Below are 18,808 nucleotides of genomic sequence, written 5' to 3' on the forward strand. Positions count from 1 at the left end.
TATTTAACAATATTAGAGTTTATTTACTTATAGTTTATTTTATTTTTAAATTTATATATCCTCATAATAATCATAAATATTTTGGTATATTTTTGGTATGTTAAAAAACACTACTTTTACAACCCCTTGGCAACCCTGTTTCGATCAGCTGTTTTCTGAAGACGCGCATGAGGAGAGAAAAATTTGTTTGCGGCTTTTTATGTTGTGAAAATAGCAGAAAATGGTAACAAAACCAACGCAATCGCTGAATATAGACATCAACTTCGTGAGTATAACAGATTAAACATTAATAAAAAGCTTACTTAGCTTATACATACCCATAGGAAGAGGAGGATGTTCCGTACGAGGAGGAAATTCTGCGAAATGCCTACTCCGTGAAACATTGGCTGCGCTACATAGACCACAAGGCCAAGGCACCGAATAATGGTGTTAATCTTGTCTTTGAGCGTGCCCTAAAGGAACTCCCTGGTAGCTATAAGATCTGGCACAATTATCTGAGAACCCGCAGGAAGCAGGTGCGCGGAAAGATACCCACGGATCCCATGTACGAGGAGGTCAACAGCGCCTTCGAACGAGCCCTGGTTTTCATGCACAAAATGCCACGCATCTGGATGGATTACGGTGCCTTCATGACCGCGCAATGCAAGGTGACCCGCACACGTCACGTTTTCGATCGTGCTCTTAGAGCTCTGCCCATCACACAGCACGGCAGGATTTGGCCACTATACCTGAAGTTTGTACGTAGCTTTGAGATGCCGGAAACAGCTTTGCGTGTCTACCGTCGTTATCTGAAACTCTTCCCCGAGGACACCGAGGAGTATGTGGATTACCTGCAGGAAGCGGAGCGTCTTGATGAAGCTGCGCAGCAGTTGGCGCACATCGTGGACAATGAGCACTTCGTTTCCAAGCACGGAAAGTCCAATCATCAGCTGTGGAACGAGCTCTGTGACCTCATCTCAAAGAATCCGCACAAGGTCCACTCCTTGAATGTAGACGCAATTATTCGTGGTGGACTGCGACGATATACTGATCAACTGGGTCATCTGTGGAACTCTCTGGCGGATTACTACGTGCGTTCTGGTTTATTCGATCGAGCAAGGGACATCTACGAGGAGGCCATTCAAACGGTGACCACCGTTAGGGATTTCACCCAGGTCTTCGATGAGTACGCCCAGTTCGAGGAACTGTCGTTGAACAAACGCATGGAGCAGGTGTCTAACAATGAAGCGGCAACCGAGGAGGATGATATTGACGTGGAACTGCGTCTCTCGCGCTTCGAATACCTGATGGAGCGTCGACTTCTCCTATTGAACAGTGTACTTCTGCGCCAGAATCCGCACAACGTCCATGAGTGGCACAAAAGGGTGACGCTATACGAGGACAAACCCGCCGAGATAATCAGCACATACACGGAGGCCGTGCAAACAGTGCAGCCGAAGCAGGCGGTTGGTAAGCTACACACCTTATGGGTGGAGTTTGCCAAGTTTTACGAGGCCAATGGACAAGTGGAGGATGCCCGTGTGGTGTTCGAACGCGGCACTGAAGTGGAATATGTCAAAGTCGAGGATTTGGCGGCGGTGTGGTGCGAATGGGCAGAAATGGAGCTCCGTCAGCAGCAATTCGAGGCGGCTCTTAAGCTGATGCAAAGGGCAACGGCCATGCCGAAGCGAAAGATCGCTTATCACGATGACACTGAGACGGTGCAGGCGCGTCTTCATCGCTCTTTGAAAGTGTGGTCCATGTATGCTGATCTGGAGGAGTCATTCGGAACTTTCAAGACCTGCAAGGCGGTCTACGAGAGGATTATCGACCTCAAGATCTGCACGCCACAAATCATCATAAACTATGGAATGTTTCTGGAGGAGCACAATTACTTCGAGGAAGCCTATCGAGCATATGAAAAGGGTATATCTTTGTTCAAGTGGCCCAATGTCTATGACATCTGGAACTCATACCTTAGCAAGTTTTTGGAGCGTTACGGTGGCACTAAACTGGAGCGTGCAAGGGATCTCTTTGAGCAGTGCCTGGATCAGTGTCCTCCCGAGCACGCCAAGTACTTTTATTTACTGTACGCCAAGTTGGAGGAGGAGCACGGTCTCGCCAGGCATGCCATGTCGGTCTATGATCGCGCCACGTCCGCTGTAAAGGAAGAGGAAATGTACGACATGTACAACATATTTGTGAAGAAGGCGGCAGAAATCTATGGCTTGCCTCGAACCAGGGAGATCTATGAGAAGGCCATTGAAGCGTTGCCCGAACAGAATATGCGACACATGTGCGTCAAGTTCGCCGAGTTGGAAACAAAGCTAGGTGAAGTGGATCGCGCCAGGGCTATCTACGCTCATTGCTCACAGGTGGGTTAATGCATCTTTACCATTTTTCTTAAACTAATTTCAATTTGTATCCCCTAGGTTTGTGATCCCCGCATCACCGCTGACTTTTGGCAAACGTGGAAGGAGTTCGAGGTTCGGCACGGTAACGAGGACACCATGCGTGAAATGCTGCGCATCAAGCGCTCTGTGCAGGCCACTTACAATACCCAGGTGAACATGATGGCTGCTCAGTTCTTAAACACGAACCAAGGAGCAGCTGCAGATGCCGGAGCAGGAGCTGGACCGGATGCTATGCGTCAGTTGGAGGAGAAGGCCCGCCAAGCGTCAGCCGAGGCCAAACAAAAGCCCGCCGAAAAGGCAGCTTCCAATATTATGTTTGTGCGCGGTGAAACCCAAGGAGGAGCCAAGGATAAGAAGGATACGGTGGTCAATCCCGATGAGATTGACATTGGCGACAGCGATGAGGACGAGGAGGAGGATGACGAAGAAAACGAGCCGTCGAATGAGAACGGCGCCACCGAAGCAGCCACAAAAACCGATGAGGAAGGCCTTGTAATGAAGAAACTGCGCTTCGAGCAAAAAGCTATTCCGGCCAAGGTCTTTGGTAGTCTCAAGCCCTCCAATCAACGTGACTCCGACGAGGAGTAAATGGTTATATGACTTATTTTTTGGCGTAAATACATGTGTGTCGAAAGTTTTACTATATATTTGCCAGAAAATGAGTTCTTTTTTAATTAAGCAATTTAAATTTCTGGGATTTTGAGAGAATGTCATGTCAAAAGTAGTTGGCTTTCCAAACAGTGTCCGGAATTACCTTGTTAGTCTACCCTTTAGCCTAACGGAGGAACACACTTTCATCTGTCTTTCCAAAATTGTTAGGAACAACTAGATCAAAAATTAAAAACTATCCCTCTCCTCCTCCACTAAAAATCTGACCGGACCCACAAGGTCGGACTAACCCAGAAATGGCAACCATTCGCATGATGAGCGTCTTAACCCGCAATCGCAGCTTCTATAGAAAAGCACAAGGCATGTGGAAGGCATGTGATCTGCTAACAAACCATCGATTCCAAATCTTGAGAGGATTGGCTTCAATAGCGGACAAGTGCGATGGCAGGGCAGTCATCAAGGGTGTGGTTGTGGGCGTTTACTCTAAGGAGGGCGATGGCAAGGAAGTCAAGATGACGTCCAGCGGCGAGAAGTTTGACGACCGAACTCAGGGTAAGGTATCGGAACTGCTGCGCGAAACTGGCATCAAGGGTGACCTCGGCAAGGGTAAGGTCTTTATGAACGTGGATGCCGAATTCCGAGCTGTGGCTGTGGTGGGTCTGGGTCAAGAGGGCGCCGGCTTTAATGACTTGGAGAACATTGACGAGGGCATGGAGAATGCTCGCGTGGCTGCCGGCGTGGGAGCTCGAGCCCTGCAGCTACAGGGTTGCACGGAGGTCTTTGTGGACTCCATGGAGTATCCGGAACAGGCGGCGGAGGGCAGTGCTCTGGCCATCTGGCGTTACAATAGCAATAAACGCAAACAGGATCGAACTCATATACCCAAGCTGGATCTCTATGACTCGCCGGATGTGGATGCCTGGACGAGGGGTCTTTTCAAGGCGGAATCTCAAAACTTGGCCAGAAGATTAAGCGATTCCCCGGCTAATCAAATGACTCCCACGATATTCGCCCAGTCCGCTGTGGATGCCCTATGTCCTTGCGGTGTTTCTGTTGAGGTGCGCTCTATGGATTGGATAGAAGCTAACCATCTCAACTCGTTTCTGATGATAGCAAAGGGAAGCTGTGAGCCACCAGTGGTCCTGGAGGTCAGCTACTGTGGCACTGCGCCCGAGGATAGACCCATATTGTTGTTGGGCAAGGGATTAACCTACAACAGTGGAGGTTTATGTCTGCGGCCAAAGAATTGCCTTCACATGTACCGAGGATGCATGGCTGGAGCGGCGGTTTGTGTGGCCGCCGTTCGAGCTGCAGCTGCTCTTTCCCTGCCCGTCAACATCTCGGCTGTACTGCCGCTCTGTGAGAATATGCCTTCCGGAATGGCAGTGAAGCCGGGGGATGTGGTCACCCTGTTGAATGGCAAGACTATGGGCATCGTAGATGTGAGCAAAGCAGGCACCGTTGTCATGGCTGATCCTTTGCTCTTCGCTCAGACCACCTATAAGCCGCGTCTGGTGGTTGACGTGGCCACTGTGGGTTACGGCGTGTGTGCTGGTCTAGGAGAATCTGCTGCCGGAATGTTCACCAACTCCAACTTCATAGCCAAGCAATTCGAAAAGGCTGGCGCACTTACGGGCGATCGTTTGTGGCGTTTGCCGCTGTGGCGTTACTTTAAGCAACTTATAACCCCTCAACTCACCTATGACATCAGCAATAGGGGGCTTGGCCCTGCCTCTAGCTGCATTGCTGCCGCCGTGTTGCACGAATTGGTTCCCTGTGCGGATTGGGCCCATATAGATATCAGGAATGTTGGCATGCTGACGCGACACAAGCCGCTGCCTTATCTGCTCAAAGATCGGATGACTGGAAGACCCACCAGGACCATTGTGCAGTTCCTATACCAGATGGCCTGTCCGGAGAGCAAGTGATGTGCCGGTTAGGATCTCCGGTTCCTGGACACTTGTGGCGATAAGTTCGACGTTTCTTGTTTCATTTGACTTCTGTTTTTTGTCTTGTTCCATGACTTGTCCAAATTTATTGTTTAGAGTTTCCTGTGGAGCTGGGAGTTCCGGGGGATGGTTTTACCATGGAACTACCAAGATTTTACTCACATTGACTTCTCTAGAAGGTCTCCCAGTTGCACAGAATTAAATGGCTTGAAAATGCAATGATTTTTGTTTTTTATTTACAAAATTAATTCTAAAAAGTTAAAGCCTTTTACCTTTTTCGTATATTTATAGGTATAATCCCTGGACAAAATATTGAACTTTTGATAAGATTATATTAAAAAAGAGCTATTTGAAAAGGGATTTACTTCCATACGGTTTCAAAATATATGGCTTAAGCGTGACCCCTCCACACATCAAATGTCACTTCAGTTAATTGAGCGAAAGTTGGAAATGGGAGCAAGGAAAGTGTTTCATATAAACTTGACTGGTCTGGCTTTTGAGCGACCTACCTCGCCACCGCCCTCGCCCTCAATCCCTTACCCATCTTGATGTTGGCCCTTTTCTTGTTGTTGCAACACAGTTACGAGGGCAGGCGGCTTATTAGCCTAATTGCGTGAAGTTGGCTTTAATGAGTCGAAAAACGGTGCCAAGCCTGGCCCACAAAAGGCCACAAAGCAAAAGCCGACGCTGCTGCTGTTGTTGTTTTTGTTGGTGATGCTGTCCTGTTGTGGTTTTGAATTTATGACACGGCTTTAATGGGTTAACTGGGTTAATGCTCATCCCTCAGCTCATCAACTATCCGGCTCACTCCCTCCATTCTTCGAGGGGCTCCTTCTTTCGCATAGTTCCCTGGCTCGAATTTTTGACAATTAAGCCAACATTTTTGGTCTCATCTTGAATCCCCTTGATTTCGGGGATGGAGGAGTAGGAGGAGGTGGTGAAGGATGAGGGGGAAGATGAGCAGATAAGTGTGGATGCCACTTGAAGGACCCTCGGCAGCCAAAAGGCCAGAGTGTGCGAGTATCTTAATACGGCGACATTTTGCACAAGTCATTAGGCTCTGCGAAATGATAATTTTTGAAGCATTTTTGCATTTTCCAATTTCGGGAATACACTTTAAAAAGTTTTGTATATTTGGTATATTTGTTGCTTCTAATGATTAATTTTTGGTCTTGAAGAATACTTCTTTGGTGTCTACAAAAATTATTAGATTTGTAAAATAAATCCTTAAACTCTACTAAACTGTATTACCACAGTTTGTTATTAATTTTCTTCTTTTTGTTATTTATGTTAAGTAAATATAATTATTTGACTAAAATTACAAACTATTCTTACCTTTAATACAATTAAGTTAAGTCCCCAAAACTGAAATAGGATTAAAGACAAAAAATGACTGTAAAAGAGAAGTAAGTTTTTCGTATAAAAATCACAAAATCCTGCCCTAATCTTCAGCTTACATTTTTAACATCATTAAGAGTTAGGGTCTTTCCCTCCACCATTGAATAGAGAATTTACACGTTCGACTTTTCTTTGAGCGTTTAACATTTGCCCTCCCTCTGCCCCCTTCCATACTTAAATGCCTTCTAACTGATAACTCTGGGACTTCCCCTCGGGTTGGAGTGCAGCCAAATGAATTTGCTAATGAGCAATCAGGCTTGAAAATATGCAAGTCGACCGAAGGGGCACTTTAAAGAGTCTCCACCAGACCATTAACCCTCTAAAATCCGCCAGCAGCGTTAATCATTTACAGCATCAGTAGCGGCAACACCAGCCACAAAAGCCCAAATTATGATTATTTAAAGGCATCGCGTGGAAATTAGCGTTGGGCATTTTGAGATTCGGACAGTTGCCAAGGCAGCGATGGGTTCGGGTTCGGGATTGGGTTTGGGTTTTCGGTCTTCCATCGGCCTGGTTTGGCTGCAGACCAACGGCGAAAGGAACGCAAAAAAAAAAAAACAAGAAATAAATGAAAATGAAATCCTTTTTGGCGGCTGCTGTTTCGGGGGTGTCCTCGACTAGAAAGAATTGCAATTGTGATAAAATTCAGCGTAACTAATGCCGACCACAGCAAAATGCGATAAATCGCTGGTTGGGTTCATGTTTATACCCTTTTCGAATAGGGTCCTTGGGTTGTATTAACTTATGTGTTTAATTTTTAAGAAAAAAACTGCCTTAAGTTAAAGAAACTAAATTTAATATTTTTTAGAGAGATTTCAACATATTTTTCGTTTTGTTAGTGTTAAAAAATCAAATTTAATATAACTCAACAGAACGAGGAACGAACTTTGAAAACAATTTAAACATAACATAACTGAATAACATTAAAGATATATACGAAGTAACTGATTAGGCCTTAATTTTCGATTGCACAATGGACAGTTCAGGGAGTTTTTCATGGCCACTTTGATGCAGTTGCCGCAGAAGACATGTCCACATATTGTTGCACATGGCTGGCGGGGACGCACACTTTCCAGGCATACGGGGCACTTGTAATAGTCCTCTATTGCTCCAAGATTACGGCGAGTGCGTTTTGCTGGGGGTTCTTCCTTTTCTGGACTGGTTAAGTCGATTGTACGAATGGGTTTACTATGTTCAGGTCCGCACGAGCTGCACTGGCATTGAAAAGACATCTTGAAGTTGAATAGTTGATGTTCAGATAAGTTATAACAGAATACTGAATGTGTATTGCTTGACGGAAGAAGCAAGGATTTTTGATGGCAAATTACAAGGTTTTCCTAATTAAGTTTAGAGGTTTTGAAAAAGTTAACAGGTCAGTTTTTAGGATTAACAAATGGGATGTATCTTAACAGTGGTTAGGCTATATAAACTTAATTATTTAGTTTAGGAATATAGTATAAATATAATAAGAAGGACTACAAAAATCACTTTAGTTTTAAAATCACCTAAAATAGTATCTAAAAGTATCATCTTGCAAAGCTCATCCCCGGTTTTTCAGTTTCTAAAAATATTGTTGCATACTTTTAGACATATTTATTCAGTGACCTGTCTTTTAGCAGTTTGAGAGCCTTTCGGGATAAAAAAGACAATGGGGTTGACACAAAGGTGATGTTTTGAGGTGACACATGGAAATTTATAAGTTCTTTGAAAAATCTACGTTAGGGCATCCTTACTTCTCCCTAATGAATTAACCAGCTTCTCGCCTATATATATTCCTTGGATATCGCAACGCTCGATTTAAGGGGTAGAGGTTGGGATGGCTGTTGCCTTTTGCGGTCGGCTCGGACGGTTTGTCCCCGTCTAAACTTTTGTCGACTTTTGTGCGGCTTTTCATTCCCTCAGTTCTTCACTTCGTTTCCGTTCCTTTTAGCCATTTTTATTTTTATTTTCATTATTTTCTGTTTTTTTTTCTTTGTGGGTGTCTGTACATTTTTCTACCATTGCCTTTAGCTTTGTTTCCTTTTGGGCGAGGGCGTGGATGGCGGTGTTGGAGATTTAGTTTCGCTGGAAATGATAATTTTCACTTGAGCGAACACGTGAAAATGGAAACGATGGCAAGGGAGGTGAAGGCGTGGCAGTTTGGTTGGGTATCTGCTATAAATTGCCAATTAACGGCAGGTCCTGCTCTGCGGTGGATTTCATTTGCATTTCGATTCGATGCCACATAGTATATATACATACATATATAACCAAAGAAATGTCATGTGCCACGCTGCGTATACTTGATATTTGTATGCGCCTTCGCGCTTTTAGTGCCACTGTATCCTGCTTTTTGACCCCTTTTTTTTCGCGACCGCTTCCCCAACCTGTCACGCCTGACTTGACCGTCCGGCGTTGAATTCAAATGCAGTCGATCTAGGCATCCTCCAACGCTTTTTCTGGCCAAGCATCGTGCTAAATTCGTTGCGGTTTTTGCGGTTTCCTTGGCTCGTTCTTGCCCAGTTGTTTTTGTCCCTCAAAATACTCAAAATAAATACACATCGCATTGGCAGCGGCAGAGGCAGCGGCCCGAATCCCGGTTCATTTGCAAATTGCAATCGCAGCTGCAAAAAATTGCCAATGAATAATTGACCGTGTGTGGTGAATATGAATGAGTGTCCATACCAAAAATAACCCAAATTTTAGAATTGCTTCTTGGAATTGAATGGAAACGAAGGGAAAAGTCCAGTACTCTTGTATTAAATATGATTAAAGAAGTTTTTTGTTATTTTTTTCTTTACTTCCTAAAGCATGATAAAAGTTGCACCCAACATCCTTAAATTTAGCAAATCCTTTCAAAACTAAAACTTAAGTTTAAATGTTCAAAAAATTTAAAACGAAAATATTTGCCAGCCTTTGGCTATTTATCAGAGGATTATCCACAGACAAATCAAATCATAAACTAATCAATTTTTGCAAATCCCCTTATCAATCTCTCCCACACGCTCTTACCATCGATCAGTCATTACCCCTTTTAGCTCTTATCACATTTTGGTTATCATTAGTTTGATTTTTGTTAGTGCTTGTTAAACAAGCAACTAAAACAGACAAATAAATTATTGCCCATCTAACGTTCCATCGAACTGTGGAACATTGGCCACTGCCTCCCGTATCTATCGGTACATAAAACTGTCTGGGCAAAATGCTAAACAAATAGCCAACAACAACAACAGCAACAACTTGGACAGTGCATAAACATGGCATAATATTAGGAGTCCTTCTACTACCCTCCAGCCACCCAATAAACGGCAACGGGCACAAATTATGTTTATTTATTTATTTTTAACACTGCCTGCCTCTGCTCCTCTTCACTTCAGTGGAAGATAAGCCCTGGATAGCTGGCAATCGGTTGATTCGCCTAATGCATATATGCATAAATCGAATATATATTTGCCATAGATAATACAGTGCGTTTCATAGCTATAAGTTCTTGAATGTTTTTATTATATTTTAATGTTTAAACATTATTATTGTATTTACATATTTTGAATTCTAGAAACACAAATAAAAAATAAGTAAATACAATTTTAATAAAACATTAAACATATAAACGAGTTAATTCATCGGAATTTAATGTTCGATAGCAAATGGGACATCTCTTGCGAAATGTCAAAGCGGTTTCGATGCAGTCCCCGCAGAAGACATGGCCACATATTGTTGTAGTTGGCTGGCGTTCATAGACATTCTCCAGGCAAATGGGACATTCGTAGGAGCCATCCGTCTCTCCAAAAATACTGCGAGGTCGCTTTTCCGGCGGTTTCTCCTCTTCTGAATTGGTAAAGTTGCTTCGCGTATAGCAAATAACCTTAGATCGAAAGCGTACGAATGTGGTGATAGTCGAACTCATCCTGGAATTGAAGAGTTTAAAAAATGCAGATAAAATATTTTTCTAATATATACTTACTTACTTTTTCTGAATATATACTTTCGATCGTTAATGACAAGTTTTTCTTTAAAACTTATAAAGGTTCTGTATAAGTTCAGAGACAGAGTTAGCAAGGCCTACTTCTTCTTGTGGAAAATAGTTTTTTGGTAATCATTTTTAAGGGTTTGAAGAGTTAAATACATGTCATTACTTTATAGCTTAGTACTTATATATACATTATATATTTATATTGTATACTTTTCTCTATAATCAACATGAAGTTTCCCAACTTTCTAGCTCTTATGGATCCCCAGATCACAGCTGTAAGAACAGACATACGAATAGATGAAGGAAGCTGGCTAGATCAACTCTGTTAAGGATACAAAAAAGAATAAACAATCCTTAAAAGGAAGAAAACCCTTCAGTCTCTCTTCAAATCTATTCATATATGCAAACATTTTAGTTTAAAGGCCTTATAGTATTGTTCTTCACCTTAAATTATTGCTTTATATTGGCTGCTTAGTTATAAATAAAACTGCCAAATTAAAGTGAAAGAGAGGGTTCAAATGGCAGTGCCTATCCATACAGCCACTCCTTTATCCAACAGATATGCTATATATATATATGGGGTATATATATATATATATCTGCTATATTCCTCCATAGCTCAATTGCATTTTTGTCATTTTCGTTTATTGCGAAAATTGCATTATTTTTGGCATTCCCAGAATCGGTTTCTCCTGAATTTAATTTGGTTTCTTTTTTTTTTTTTTTTTTTTTTTTAATTTCATGAAATCAATATCAAAAGGTTTTTGTACTCTTTCTTAAAAAGTAAAATCTGCTCGTGGAACTGATTTTTATACCAACTTATTTCAATGAAAATTGTCAAAAAGCTTGCGAAGAAAAAAATCCATAAAAAATATATTTCTGGCATTCAAGTGTTAATACACACACGCATAAAGGCATAATTTACAAATTGCTGTTGAAGTTTACACTTTTATTTTCTTGATTTTTATATTGCATGGCAAATGTACAGTGGTGAGCAAGAAAATAGTAGTTAGTTTGATTTTATTAGATTTTTATTTGTTTTGTAGAATAAAATTGGATTAAAAATGTTAAAAAAGATAATAAAATAATGTATAAAAATATAAAAAAATGTTGAAATTATTTAAAAATATTAACCCTTTATAGAACTTTATTTATGAAAAGCAAAGTAAATGATAAAAAATATATTTCAAGTTATAGTTTGTCTTTACCACCAACTACTATTATTTTAGATAGAACTGTAGTTGGAAAAATATAAATAAATATGCGAATATCTTGTGCAATTCGGGAGATGAGACCAGCTCCGAATGGCAACCCATTCCAGAGCGCCAATCTGGCGCTGCCATTCGCATCCCAATTGAGCCGCACTGCGTGCTCTGGCCACAATGGAAGGCATTAAAATTAGTTTATTTGAGCCCGGTTGTGCCACTGGGCATTCCCAATCGGAACAGCCTTCCGCCTTCCCCCTACCATCTACCACCTACCCCACTTTCCACATTTCCCATTTGGCCATTGGTTCGTTGTGCATTTCTCATACGCAGTGTGTCCCCTCAGCAGTTGTGTTTCTGGTTTTACGTTTATCGCCTGCATTGTTTACCAACTTCCCCTAGAAACACTTCTCCCCCGCCCCTTGCGCCGGGCTATTTGTTATTTATTTAAAGTAATTATTGATAGAAAATTTAATGTAAAACAACTTGATAGGCTTTGTCAAGGCTTATCTTTGAAGAGGATTACGCATGCACTTCATATTTTCAAATTAGGTGAGCTTAAATGAACCATTAAAAAAACGAGAAAGTATCATCAAAATAAATTCCTGTGGCGAAAAAAAAAACGCTGCCTTGATTTATATACCACATTTCGTTTATTTATTTAACAAAATTCCTATACTGAAATGCAAATTGCCCAGCGGACAGTCAACGTCATTGTCATCATCGTCATCATCAACTTGCAATTGATTAATGGTCGAGCACATAAATTATGGCAGTTTATTTAGCCACATGGAAAGCCCAAAAGAAAAAAATAACATTAAAAAAAATTCAAAACGAAAATACATTCATGGCCCACAAAGAGTGGACATAAATTTCTTCAAACAAAAAACTTGTCAAAATCAAAAGTCCGGAAATGTCACATTACATTAAAGGCGTATTTGCAGTTCAAACTATTCGATATTTATTTAGCCATTGATAAAGCAAACCAAGCAAACAAAGTGCCAAGCCCATTAAACTATTTCGTTGTGCAAATTTCGTACAGCCATTACAGGGTATCAGGCCAACTCGTGAGGTGCAGACACATGCCTCCACAACCATGCCAGTCGGATGGGTCTGTCGATAGCATCCGTTGCTGCTGTTCACATTGGCGCACATGTACGTGATGTTTTGTACTGAAAATATTAAGTTTATTATATATATATGCTGGATAGATAGTGGTGTGTACTTTATTAGAGGGTCGGGCACAACTCACTTCCGCCTTTGAATATGTAGGAGTATTTCACGCATGAACGGCCGGGCGACATTTGGCACAGAAAGTTCTCGCGGTTCTCGGTGGTATTCTGCCAAAGAGCCTTTACATCTGGCACGGTATCGTCGGCTATGGAGTTATTAGTAGATAGAAAAAGTAAAGAAATATAAAAAAGTAAATTTATTACTTAGTAATTAAGTTTTTTGGGTAAAGCCTAATTATTTGTTGGAAGTTGATAAGTTTTTTAATAAGAAAAATGTAACCATAAAAGCTTATTGATAGCATTTTTATTGTTGTCATATAACATTAATAAATTGTATTATTGTTTATTTTAGACCTAACAAATGTTAATGTTTCTAGAATAAATTATCTTTATCAAATTCTTTTCCCCTCTTCAGTATTACCTAAAAAGGTATGAAAACAGAAAACTGAAATACAAACTCAAACCAAAAATGTTACTGAGTGGGCAAACTTTAAAAGAAGTTCTTAGTTCTTGGATTTATATTCAACGAGTTTCCTTTATTAATCTTAAAATTCACCAAACTTACGTGTCACCACCAAGGGCTCTTCACAAGGTATATCATTAAAGTCACCCACTCTGGAGTCACAGGTCTCAGTGTGGATATTCGAGTGATTATCGTAGGCACCAACCCAGGTGAAGTGAAAGCACTGAGGAGCTGTTTTACCAAGCAATTTAAAATAGTATAAAACAGAAACTGAAAACCTATACTAACTCTCAGCCAGCAGATGACAAGCGAACAGGAGCAACGGCAGCCAGAAGAGATGAAATTTCAGTGGCATTGCCGATAAGATTGTTCAGTTTCTGGGAATATTCTATTTTAAATTTGAGGTGGGTAAGTGGCAGGTTCTTCGATGTTGCCACTGGGGAAGACGAACTGATAATGCAGCGATGGCAATCAAAACGAACGATCGATGGGCAGAGATTGTGTCTTATCAAAAAAGTTGGCAAATACGCTGTCATTCACTTTGAAGAGCAGCTTTTAATGATTTTTAAAAATAAACTTAAATGGGATTCTTATAGATTTTTCAAGGGCTTATAAATAGGTCAGGAAGCAGGAAAGATATGTAATTTAAGTGGTATTAAAGAAAAAGAAAATATGATTTTTTGCTAATAATAAACTTATTTTTAATCTTTTTATCTCCTAAATTAAGTAATTATTAACCAATCCTAATAGTTACATAATTTTTATTTAGCTGATTACAATATCTGTTTTAAGTTTTCCAAAGTTAAACTTTTTAAGTTTCTTTTTAGTTTTATAGAAAATAAAAACACTGTGAATGATTTTATATTTAAGTCAACCTAGGCACTACCTCAGCTTTTTTCTTCCCTTTTTCTTTACATTATAAATTTTTTGAGTACTTCCGAGCTCTGCGATTGTAATCAACAATTGATAAGCAATGTTATCTGGCTTTTCCTACCTTCTCTTTTTATACTCTTTGTTATTTCTTTTTGCTTTTTGTTCGATTAACAAAGAAAGTGTCATAAATTGTATATAATTTGGTTTGCCTTTGACATCCGAAAAACGAGGCGGGATGACGAATTTATGCAAATGGCATTTAATTAAATTCAAACAATCGAGTCCGGGTCGTCGGGGGAAAATGGAACAATTAAATGGGAGCAGTTGCTAAAAATTTTAACTAAACTCTGCAAATTGTATTTGTTGTTAATTGTTCAACTGTCCTTCTGTCCTGTTGTCCTGCTGTCCTGTTGTCCTGCTCCTCTAACCATCCTCCTGATCCTGTGCAAAAAGTCCAGCCCACAGCCTTTGCTCTCGGAAAATGAGTTTGAAAACAAATAAAAATGTCAAACGAATGAATAAAAGTTGTCTAATTTAATTTGTTTAGCAGGAGCAACGGCAACGGCAATGGCAGGCGGCAGCTATTGGACACTGACTACCAAAAGTACTCGCACACTCACGTAGTACCAGAGTTGCCAAAACATTTTGCCAAATTGAATAAGCACGGAAATTTGTGTGCGGGAATATTGTTGGTTTGGTTTGCTTGCCCTACTGCACCGCCTCTAGTGTATACTGTATTTTTTAAATTTAATTTTTAATTGCTCAAAACAATTAAAATTTATTTGCAATTTTGTTTTGTTACGTGTTGGCTTGTATTTTAGTTTTTTTTTTTTGGCCAACTTTTCCAGCTAAGCAAACCCCAGCTGCCATCGCAAAACGTGCCCCAAAAACTTTTCTCGCCACTGTAAATTGGAAAATAAAGCTGGGGTAATATTTACCTATATATATATAGTTATATATATATATAACGCCGCGATTCGTTGGCTTTAAGCTGCACTTTAGGCACTCGCCTTGGCATCGCATCCATCAAATCAAAGGCGAAAACCTTTGAACTTTTCCAGTCAATTCACCGTTAACCGTTACATGATAAGCGCATTTCCCAGCATTTCCTTTCACCTATTTTCCATCTTCCCCCTCTCAATATTCCATTGTCTTCCATGATGGATGGCGTGTGTCATTGGCCCAAGGGCTAATATCAATCACAAGACGGAAATTAGCGTTACTCATACATTTTCAGGCCATTCAGACATGCGGAAAAAATGTCACCTCACCTTTTTGTAACCATTTTTGGGGGAAGGAGTTTTACAAGGATTTGTGTTTGTGAAAAACTTGGATTTAATTATAGAAGGAAAGTGCGGTAAAAGCTCTAAGAAAGTGATAATAAGACACTCAGGAAAACTATAAGAAATTGGTATTTACTTACCACATTTTTTTATAATTTAATTTTTAAAAAGCTTAATTATTTATAAAAAAAATCTCATATATTTTGATGATTTAATGTCTAGTTTTTAAGTCAGAGACAATTTTTTAAACATTTTTTAGCTTCTGGCAGAAATTGCATTTCCTAATTCAATTTTTTGGCTAAATAAACAAACTTTTTCTATAAAATTCCTTGACAAATTGCTTACATCAAAAATTCTTTACTTTATTTACAACAATAAAAATAAAAGAAATACCAATTACTACCAATTTCTATATCTCTCTTATCTTTTATGACAGATTGTTAGCCCTAACTTTCAGCCAATTCCAACTATTAACCTCCCCCTCTCACAGCTCACCACACATTTCCCACTCATTAATTATGCAAATGTTTTGATTTGGTCATGTTTCAGGCTTAGGCAGAGCCAAACAGCAAAAATTATGTTGCCAAAATGCAAATGTTATGCAAGATGGTTGTGATCGAAGGGGGGTGGGGAGGGGGAGTGGAAGAGAAGGTCGCAATCATAAAGAGTGCCATGTGATTAGCAGAAGCCGTTCCCGAAGCCTTTCGAAATGGCCCAAAGTTGTTAACCGAAAAACTGAACATACTTCTACACATACTCCGTACATCCTCCAACCATTCTCATTCTCGATTTTCTTTGGGAAATTGTGTGCCCAGCTTTAGCGAAAGCAAATGTCACTTGGGTCTTATGGCGGGCCTGCATAAAATTTGCATGCGATTAAAATTGATAAATTGCCAAGGAGGATGTGTGAATGGGAATGGTATGCTCGAATGGCCCATACAAACACATCAGCCCACACCATCTCAGAATGGGATTCAATTAAAAGGTGCACTGAGAGAAATAACTTTAAAGTCTATATATGTACTTCTTACTATCAGGTCAACTTTATTCTATGTTAAGATATCCATCCATTCATATCTTTTATCTATTTTATCAACTTTAAAGGTCATAAATAGCAAGAAAATTTACCAAATGAATACCTAATTTTAGTTTTAATATTAAATATTAGCTAATTTTAGAATCTATAACTATTAGATGGCATTTTTATTTATTGAAAATTTGTATTTTTATCGGATATTTTTAAGTTAATGGACCCAAAAACGAACAAAAAACCAACTTTAACTTTTAACTACTACCCTCTCATACTACACTTTCAGCCAGCTTTATTTCCTTTTAATATTTTAGTAGTTTTGTGATTTTATTTTCTTAGTAGCTTTATCGAGATCCGCACACCTTAGAAACACCTGGGTTGCTACATCTAATGGACATCGCCTACAAGTGTAAGTAAGAGGCTAATGTCTGTAAATTTAATAAGGCGTGTTTGTCGCGAAGGCTCCTCCGACTCCCGACGACACTCTTCTCGGCAATTCCCGATGACTTGCTAAACCGATTTGCTAAATTACAAGGTTCCTCCCTGTGAACCTCCACCCACTCACCTTCACTAGTTGGCAACGCAGCATCTTTTGTCCGACGTACACAAGTCGAGCTACCCCCGCTTACCCCTCTAATTACGGCTGCGAGGCGCTGGCGAGTCCGGATCATTATGTCACCTGTACGAAAAATGCCGCACGTAATCCGGAAACTGCACGACGGACACGAAGAGGAGCTCATTGTGCGGAAATCGCATTTGGGGCAGATAGCACCGCCTAACTAACGACCAGCCAACTAATACGATTAGTGTCATAAGGCAGAGTGTCGCCAAGCAGGAGGAGCTATTACACTGAACGAAAATTAGTTTCCTAGTCCATAGACCTAAAACCAAAAAATGTTTTCGTTGGAATACATTTTTTATTCCTTCCATTTTAATATCTTTTAAGTAATTTCCAACACTTGTTTTTTAAATACCATTTACCTTGGAAGTAGGCCCTGCCAACTTAGTTTCTACACTTTACCAGAAGTTTTAAGGGCTCTCAAGAAATATTTGTGGTATTAAAAATGAATACCTGTAAGGTATTTTACAGTATTTGTTTATAAAATACCATTTACCTTGGATTTGGGCCGAGTTGGTAGCTCGGTCTCTGAACTTTCCCAAATCCTTTCTGAGCTGTCAAAAAAATTCGTCATTCACCATCGAAAGTTCGTGCTGCTATCATAAAGTAAAATTTAATCAATATTCTGAAGTATTTAATCTTTATATCTTCTCTTCCTTAGCTCCAAAATGCGATCGACGTCTCCGATGAACTATAGCCGACCAAAGATTCTTCCCCTTAAGATAGACTTAACCGACTCGGATGAAGAAAAACCACCGGGAAAACGCCCTAACAGTCCTCTTGGGAAAACGGAAAAAGACTGCTGCAAATGCCCAATATGTTTGGAGTATGTGTTAGATCGTCAGCCAACTGCAACAATGTTTGGACACGTCTTCTGTGGCAACTGCATCAAAGTGGCCTTGGCAGTTTACCAGAAGTGTCCTATGTGCCATCGAAATATGACTTTTAATGATTTCATTCGTTTACAATTTTTATTTAAAACTGATTAATGTAAACAGAAAATATCTACCTATATCTACAATAGTTAATATATAACCAAGTATGAAATCACATTACGTATATTCTGGATATATTTCCGTGTAGCTTGTCAGAAGTATTTTGCTTCAAAAGTATTTTATTTTTGTGTTATTTTTTGGATGCTTGTTTCTTCTTAATGGTATCGACAATGGTTTTAAGGTCGTAGTACGAGTACCGATAATAGCTGTAGTACTCAGGGTTCTTGTAGGTTTCCTCCTTGCCTGCCGTTGGACCGATTTGCTCCTTTTCATCCACAATTCTATAAGTATACGGGGGTATAAAATCCGGAGTGATGAACGCAGTTGTGTTTAAAGTTTGAGGTGTACATCCAACGGGATGATCACGAATATTTCGTGGACTTGTGCCCAAGCGTTTGAGATCGTTGCTGTCCTTGGAGGTATCACCATCCCTTGAGGAAGAGAACTTGGCATCCTTTGAATAGCCAAGAGAGATTCTTAAGCGCCGTAAAGTTGAGTTAAGTAAAAGGGAATTTCTTGCAGAAATCATTTTATTGCTATTAAATTTTTAAAAATAATAAAATAATTTAGTAACATTACAATTTGAAGGAAATTTTCATTTTTGACGGATAAAAACTGGGTAACTTGTTCTAATTATGTACTTATTTTAACCAAATTATAACTTAACCTTACAAACGACCTTTTTCGCAACAAACCACAATCTCTTAAGCAAATATGCTATTTGGTTTGAAGTTGAATAAACTTAGGACACACTTAAAAGCACTATGCTAAATATGTTTATTTTACCACGCCCCTAAACTCGGGGCT

General features: G+C 40.0%; 4 protein-coding genes across 5 annotated transcripts; 2 read left to right on the forward strand and 2 right to left on the reverse strand.

Annotated features, from left to right (window-relative positions):
* The first annotated feature begins 156 nt into the window (after positions 1–156).
* Positions 157–3,038, forward strand: LOC108106727 (pre-mRNA-splicing factor syf1 homolog). The gene is made up of 3 exons (XM_017213963.2): positions 157–265; positions 324–2,354; positions 2,412–3,038. Exons 1-3 carry the CDS (start codon positions 221–223, stop codon positions 2,979–2,981), a joined length of 2,646 nt encoding a protein of 881 aa, XP_017069452.1. The 5' UTR covers positions 157–220; the 3' UTR covers positions 2,982–3,038.
* A 57-nt stretch (positions 3,039–3,095) lies between these two features.
* On the forward strand, positions 3,096–5,170 carry LOC108106728 (cytosol aminopeptidase). Its single transcript, XM_017213964.1, has one exon. It carries the CDS (start codon positions 3,299–3,301, stop codon positions 4,928–4,930), a length of 1,632 nt encoding a protein of 543 aa, XP_017069453.1. The 5' UTR covers positions 3,096–3,298; the 3' UTR covers positions 4,931–5,170.
* A 7,273-nt stretch (positions 5,171–12,443) lies between these two features.
* Positions 12,444–13,672, reverse strand: LOC108106325. 2 transcript variants are annotated; one of them, XM_017213296.1, is made up of 4 exons: positions 13,490–13,672; positions 13,304–13,432; positions 12,759–12,884; positions 12,444–12,678 (listed from the first exon to the last, which is right to left on the reverse strand). In XM_017213296.1, exons 1-4 carry the CDS (start codon positions 13,554–13,556, stop codon positions 12,452–12,454), a joined length of 549 nt encoding a protein of 182 aa, XP_017068785.1. In that variant the 5' UTR covers positions 13,557–13,672; the 3' UTR covers positions 12,444–12,451. The 2 variants fall into 2 exon arrangements, with proteins under 2 accessions (XP_017068785.1, XP_017068786.1); XM_017213297.1 differs by having other exon boundaries at positions 12,591–12,678; positions 12,732–12,884.
* Positions 13,673–18,017: 4,345 nt separating this feature from the next.
* LOC108106312 lies at positions 18,018–18,584 on the reverse strand. Its single transcript, XM_017213282.2, has one exon. It carries the CDS (start codon positions 18,528–18,530, stop codon positions 18,132–18,134), a length of 399 nt encoding a protein of 132 aa, XP_017068771.1. The 5' UTR covers positions 18,531–18,584; the 3' UTR covers positions 18,018–18,131.
* Between the last annotated feature and the right edge of the window lie 224 nt (positions 18,585–18,808).

The sequence above is a fragment of the Drosophila eugracilis genome, unplaced genomic scaffold (genome assembly GCF_018153835.1).
Source record: "Drosophila eugracilis isolate 14026-0451.02 unplaced genomic scaffold, ASM1815383v1 contig_1765, whole genome shotgun sequence".
NCBI classification, from domain to species: Eukaryota; Metazoa; Arthropoda; class Insecta; order Diptera; family Drosophilidae; genus Drosophila; species Drosophila eugracilis.

Excerpts from the sequence above, each read along its gene's own strand:
- LOC108106728 (XM_017213964.1), top strand. The coding sequence starts at position 3,299 with ATGGCAACCATTCGCATGATGAGCGTCTTAACCCGCAATCGCAGCTTC.
- LOC108106325 (XM_017213296.1), bottom strand. The coding sequence starts at position 13,556 with ATGCCACTGAAATTTCATCTCTTCTGGCTGCCGTTGCTCCTGTTCGCT. Across the intron at positions 13,433-13,489 it reads TTGTCATCTGCTGGCTGAGA|CTCCTCAGTGCTTTCACTTC; the intron begins GTTAGTATAGGT and ends TTGGTAAAACAG. Across the intron at positions 12,679-12,758 it reads CTACATATTCAAAGGCGGAA|TACAAAACATCACGTACATG; the intron begins GTGAGTTGTGCC and ends TAATATTTTCAG.
- LOC108106312 (XM_017213282.2), bottom strand. The coding sequence starts at position 18,530 with ATGATTTCTGCAAGAAATTCCCTTTTACTTAACTCAACTTTACGGCGC.
- LOC108106727 (XM_017213963.2), top strand. The coding sequence starts at position 221 with ATGGTAACAAAACCAACGCAATCGCTGAATATAGACATCAACTTC. Across the intron at positions 266-323 it reads TGAATATAGACATCAACTTC|GAAGAGGAGGATGTTCCGTA; the intron begins GTGAGTATAACA and ends ACATACCCATAG. Across the intron at positions 2,355-2,411 it reads TCTACGCTCATTGCTCACAG|GTTTGTGATCCCCGCATCAC; the intron begins GTGGGTTAATGC and ends TGTATCCCCTAG.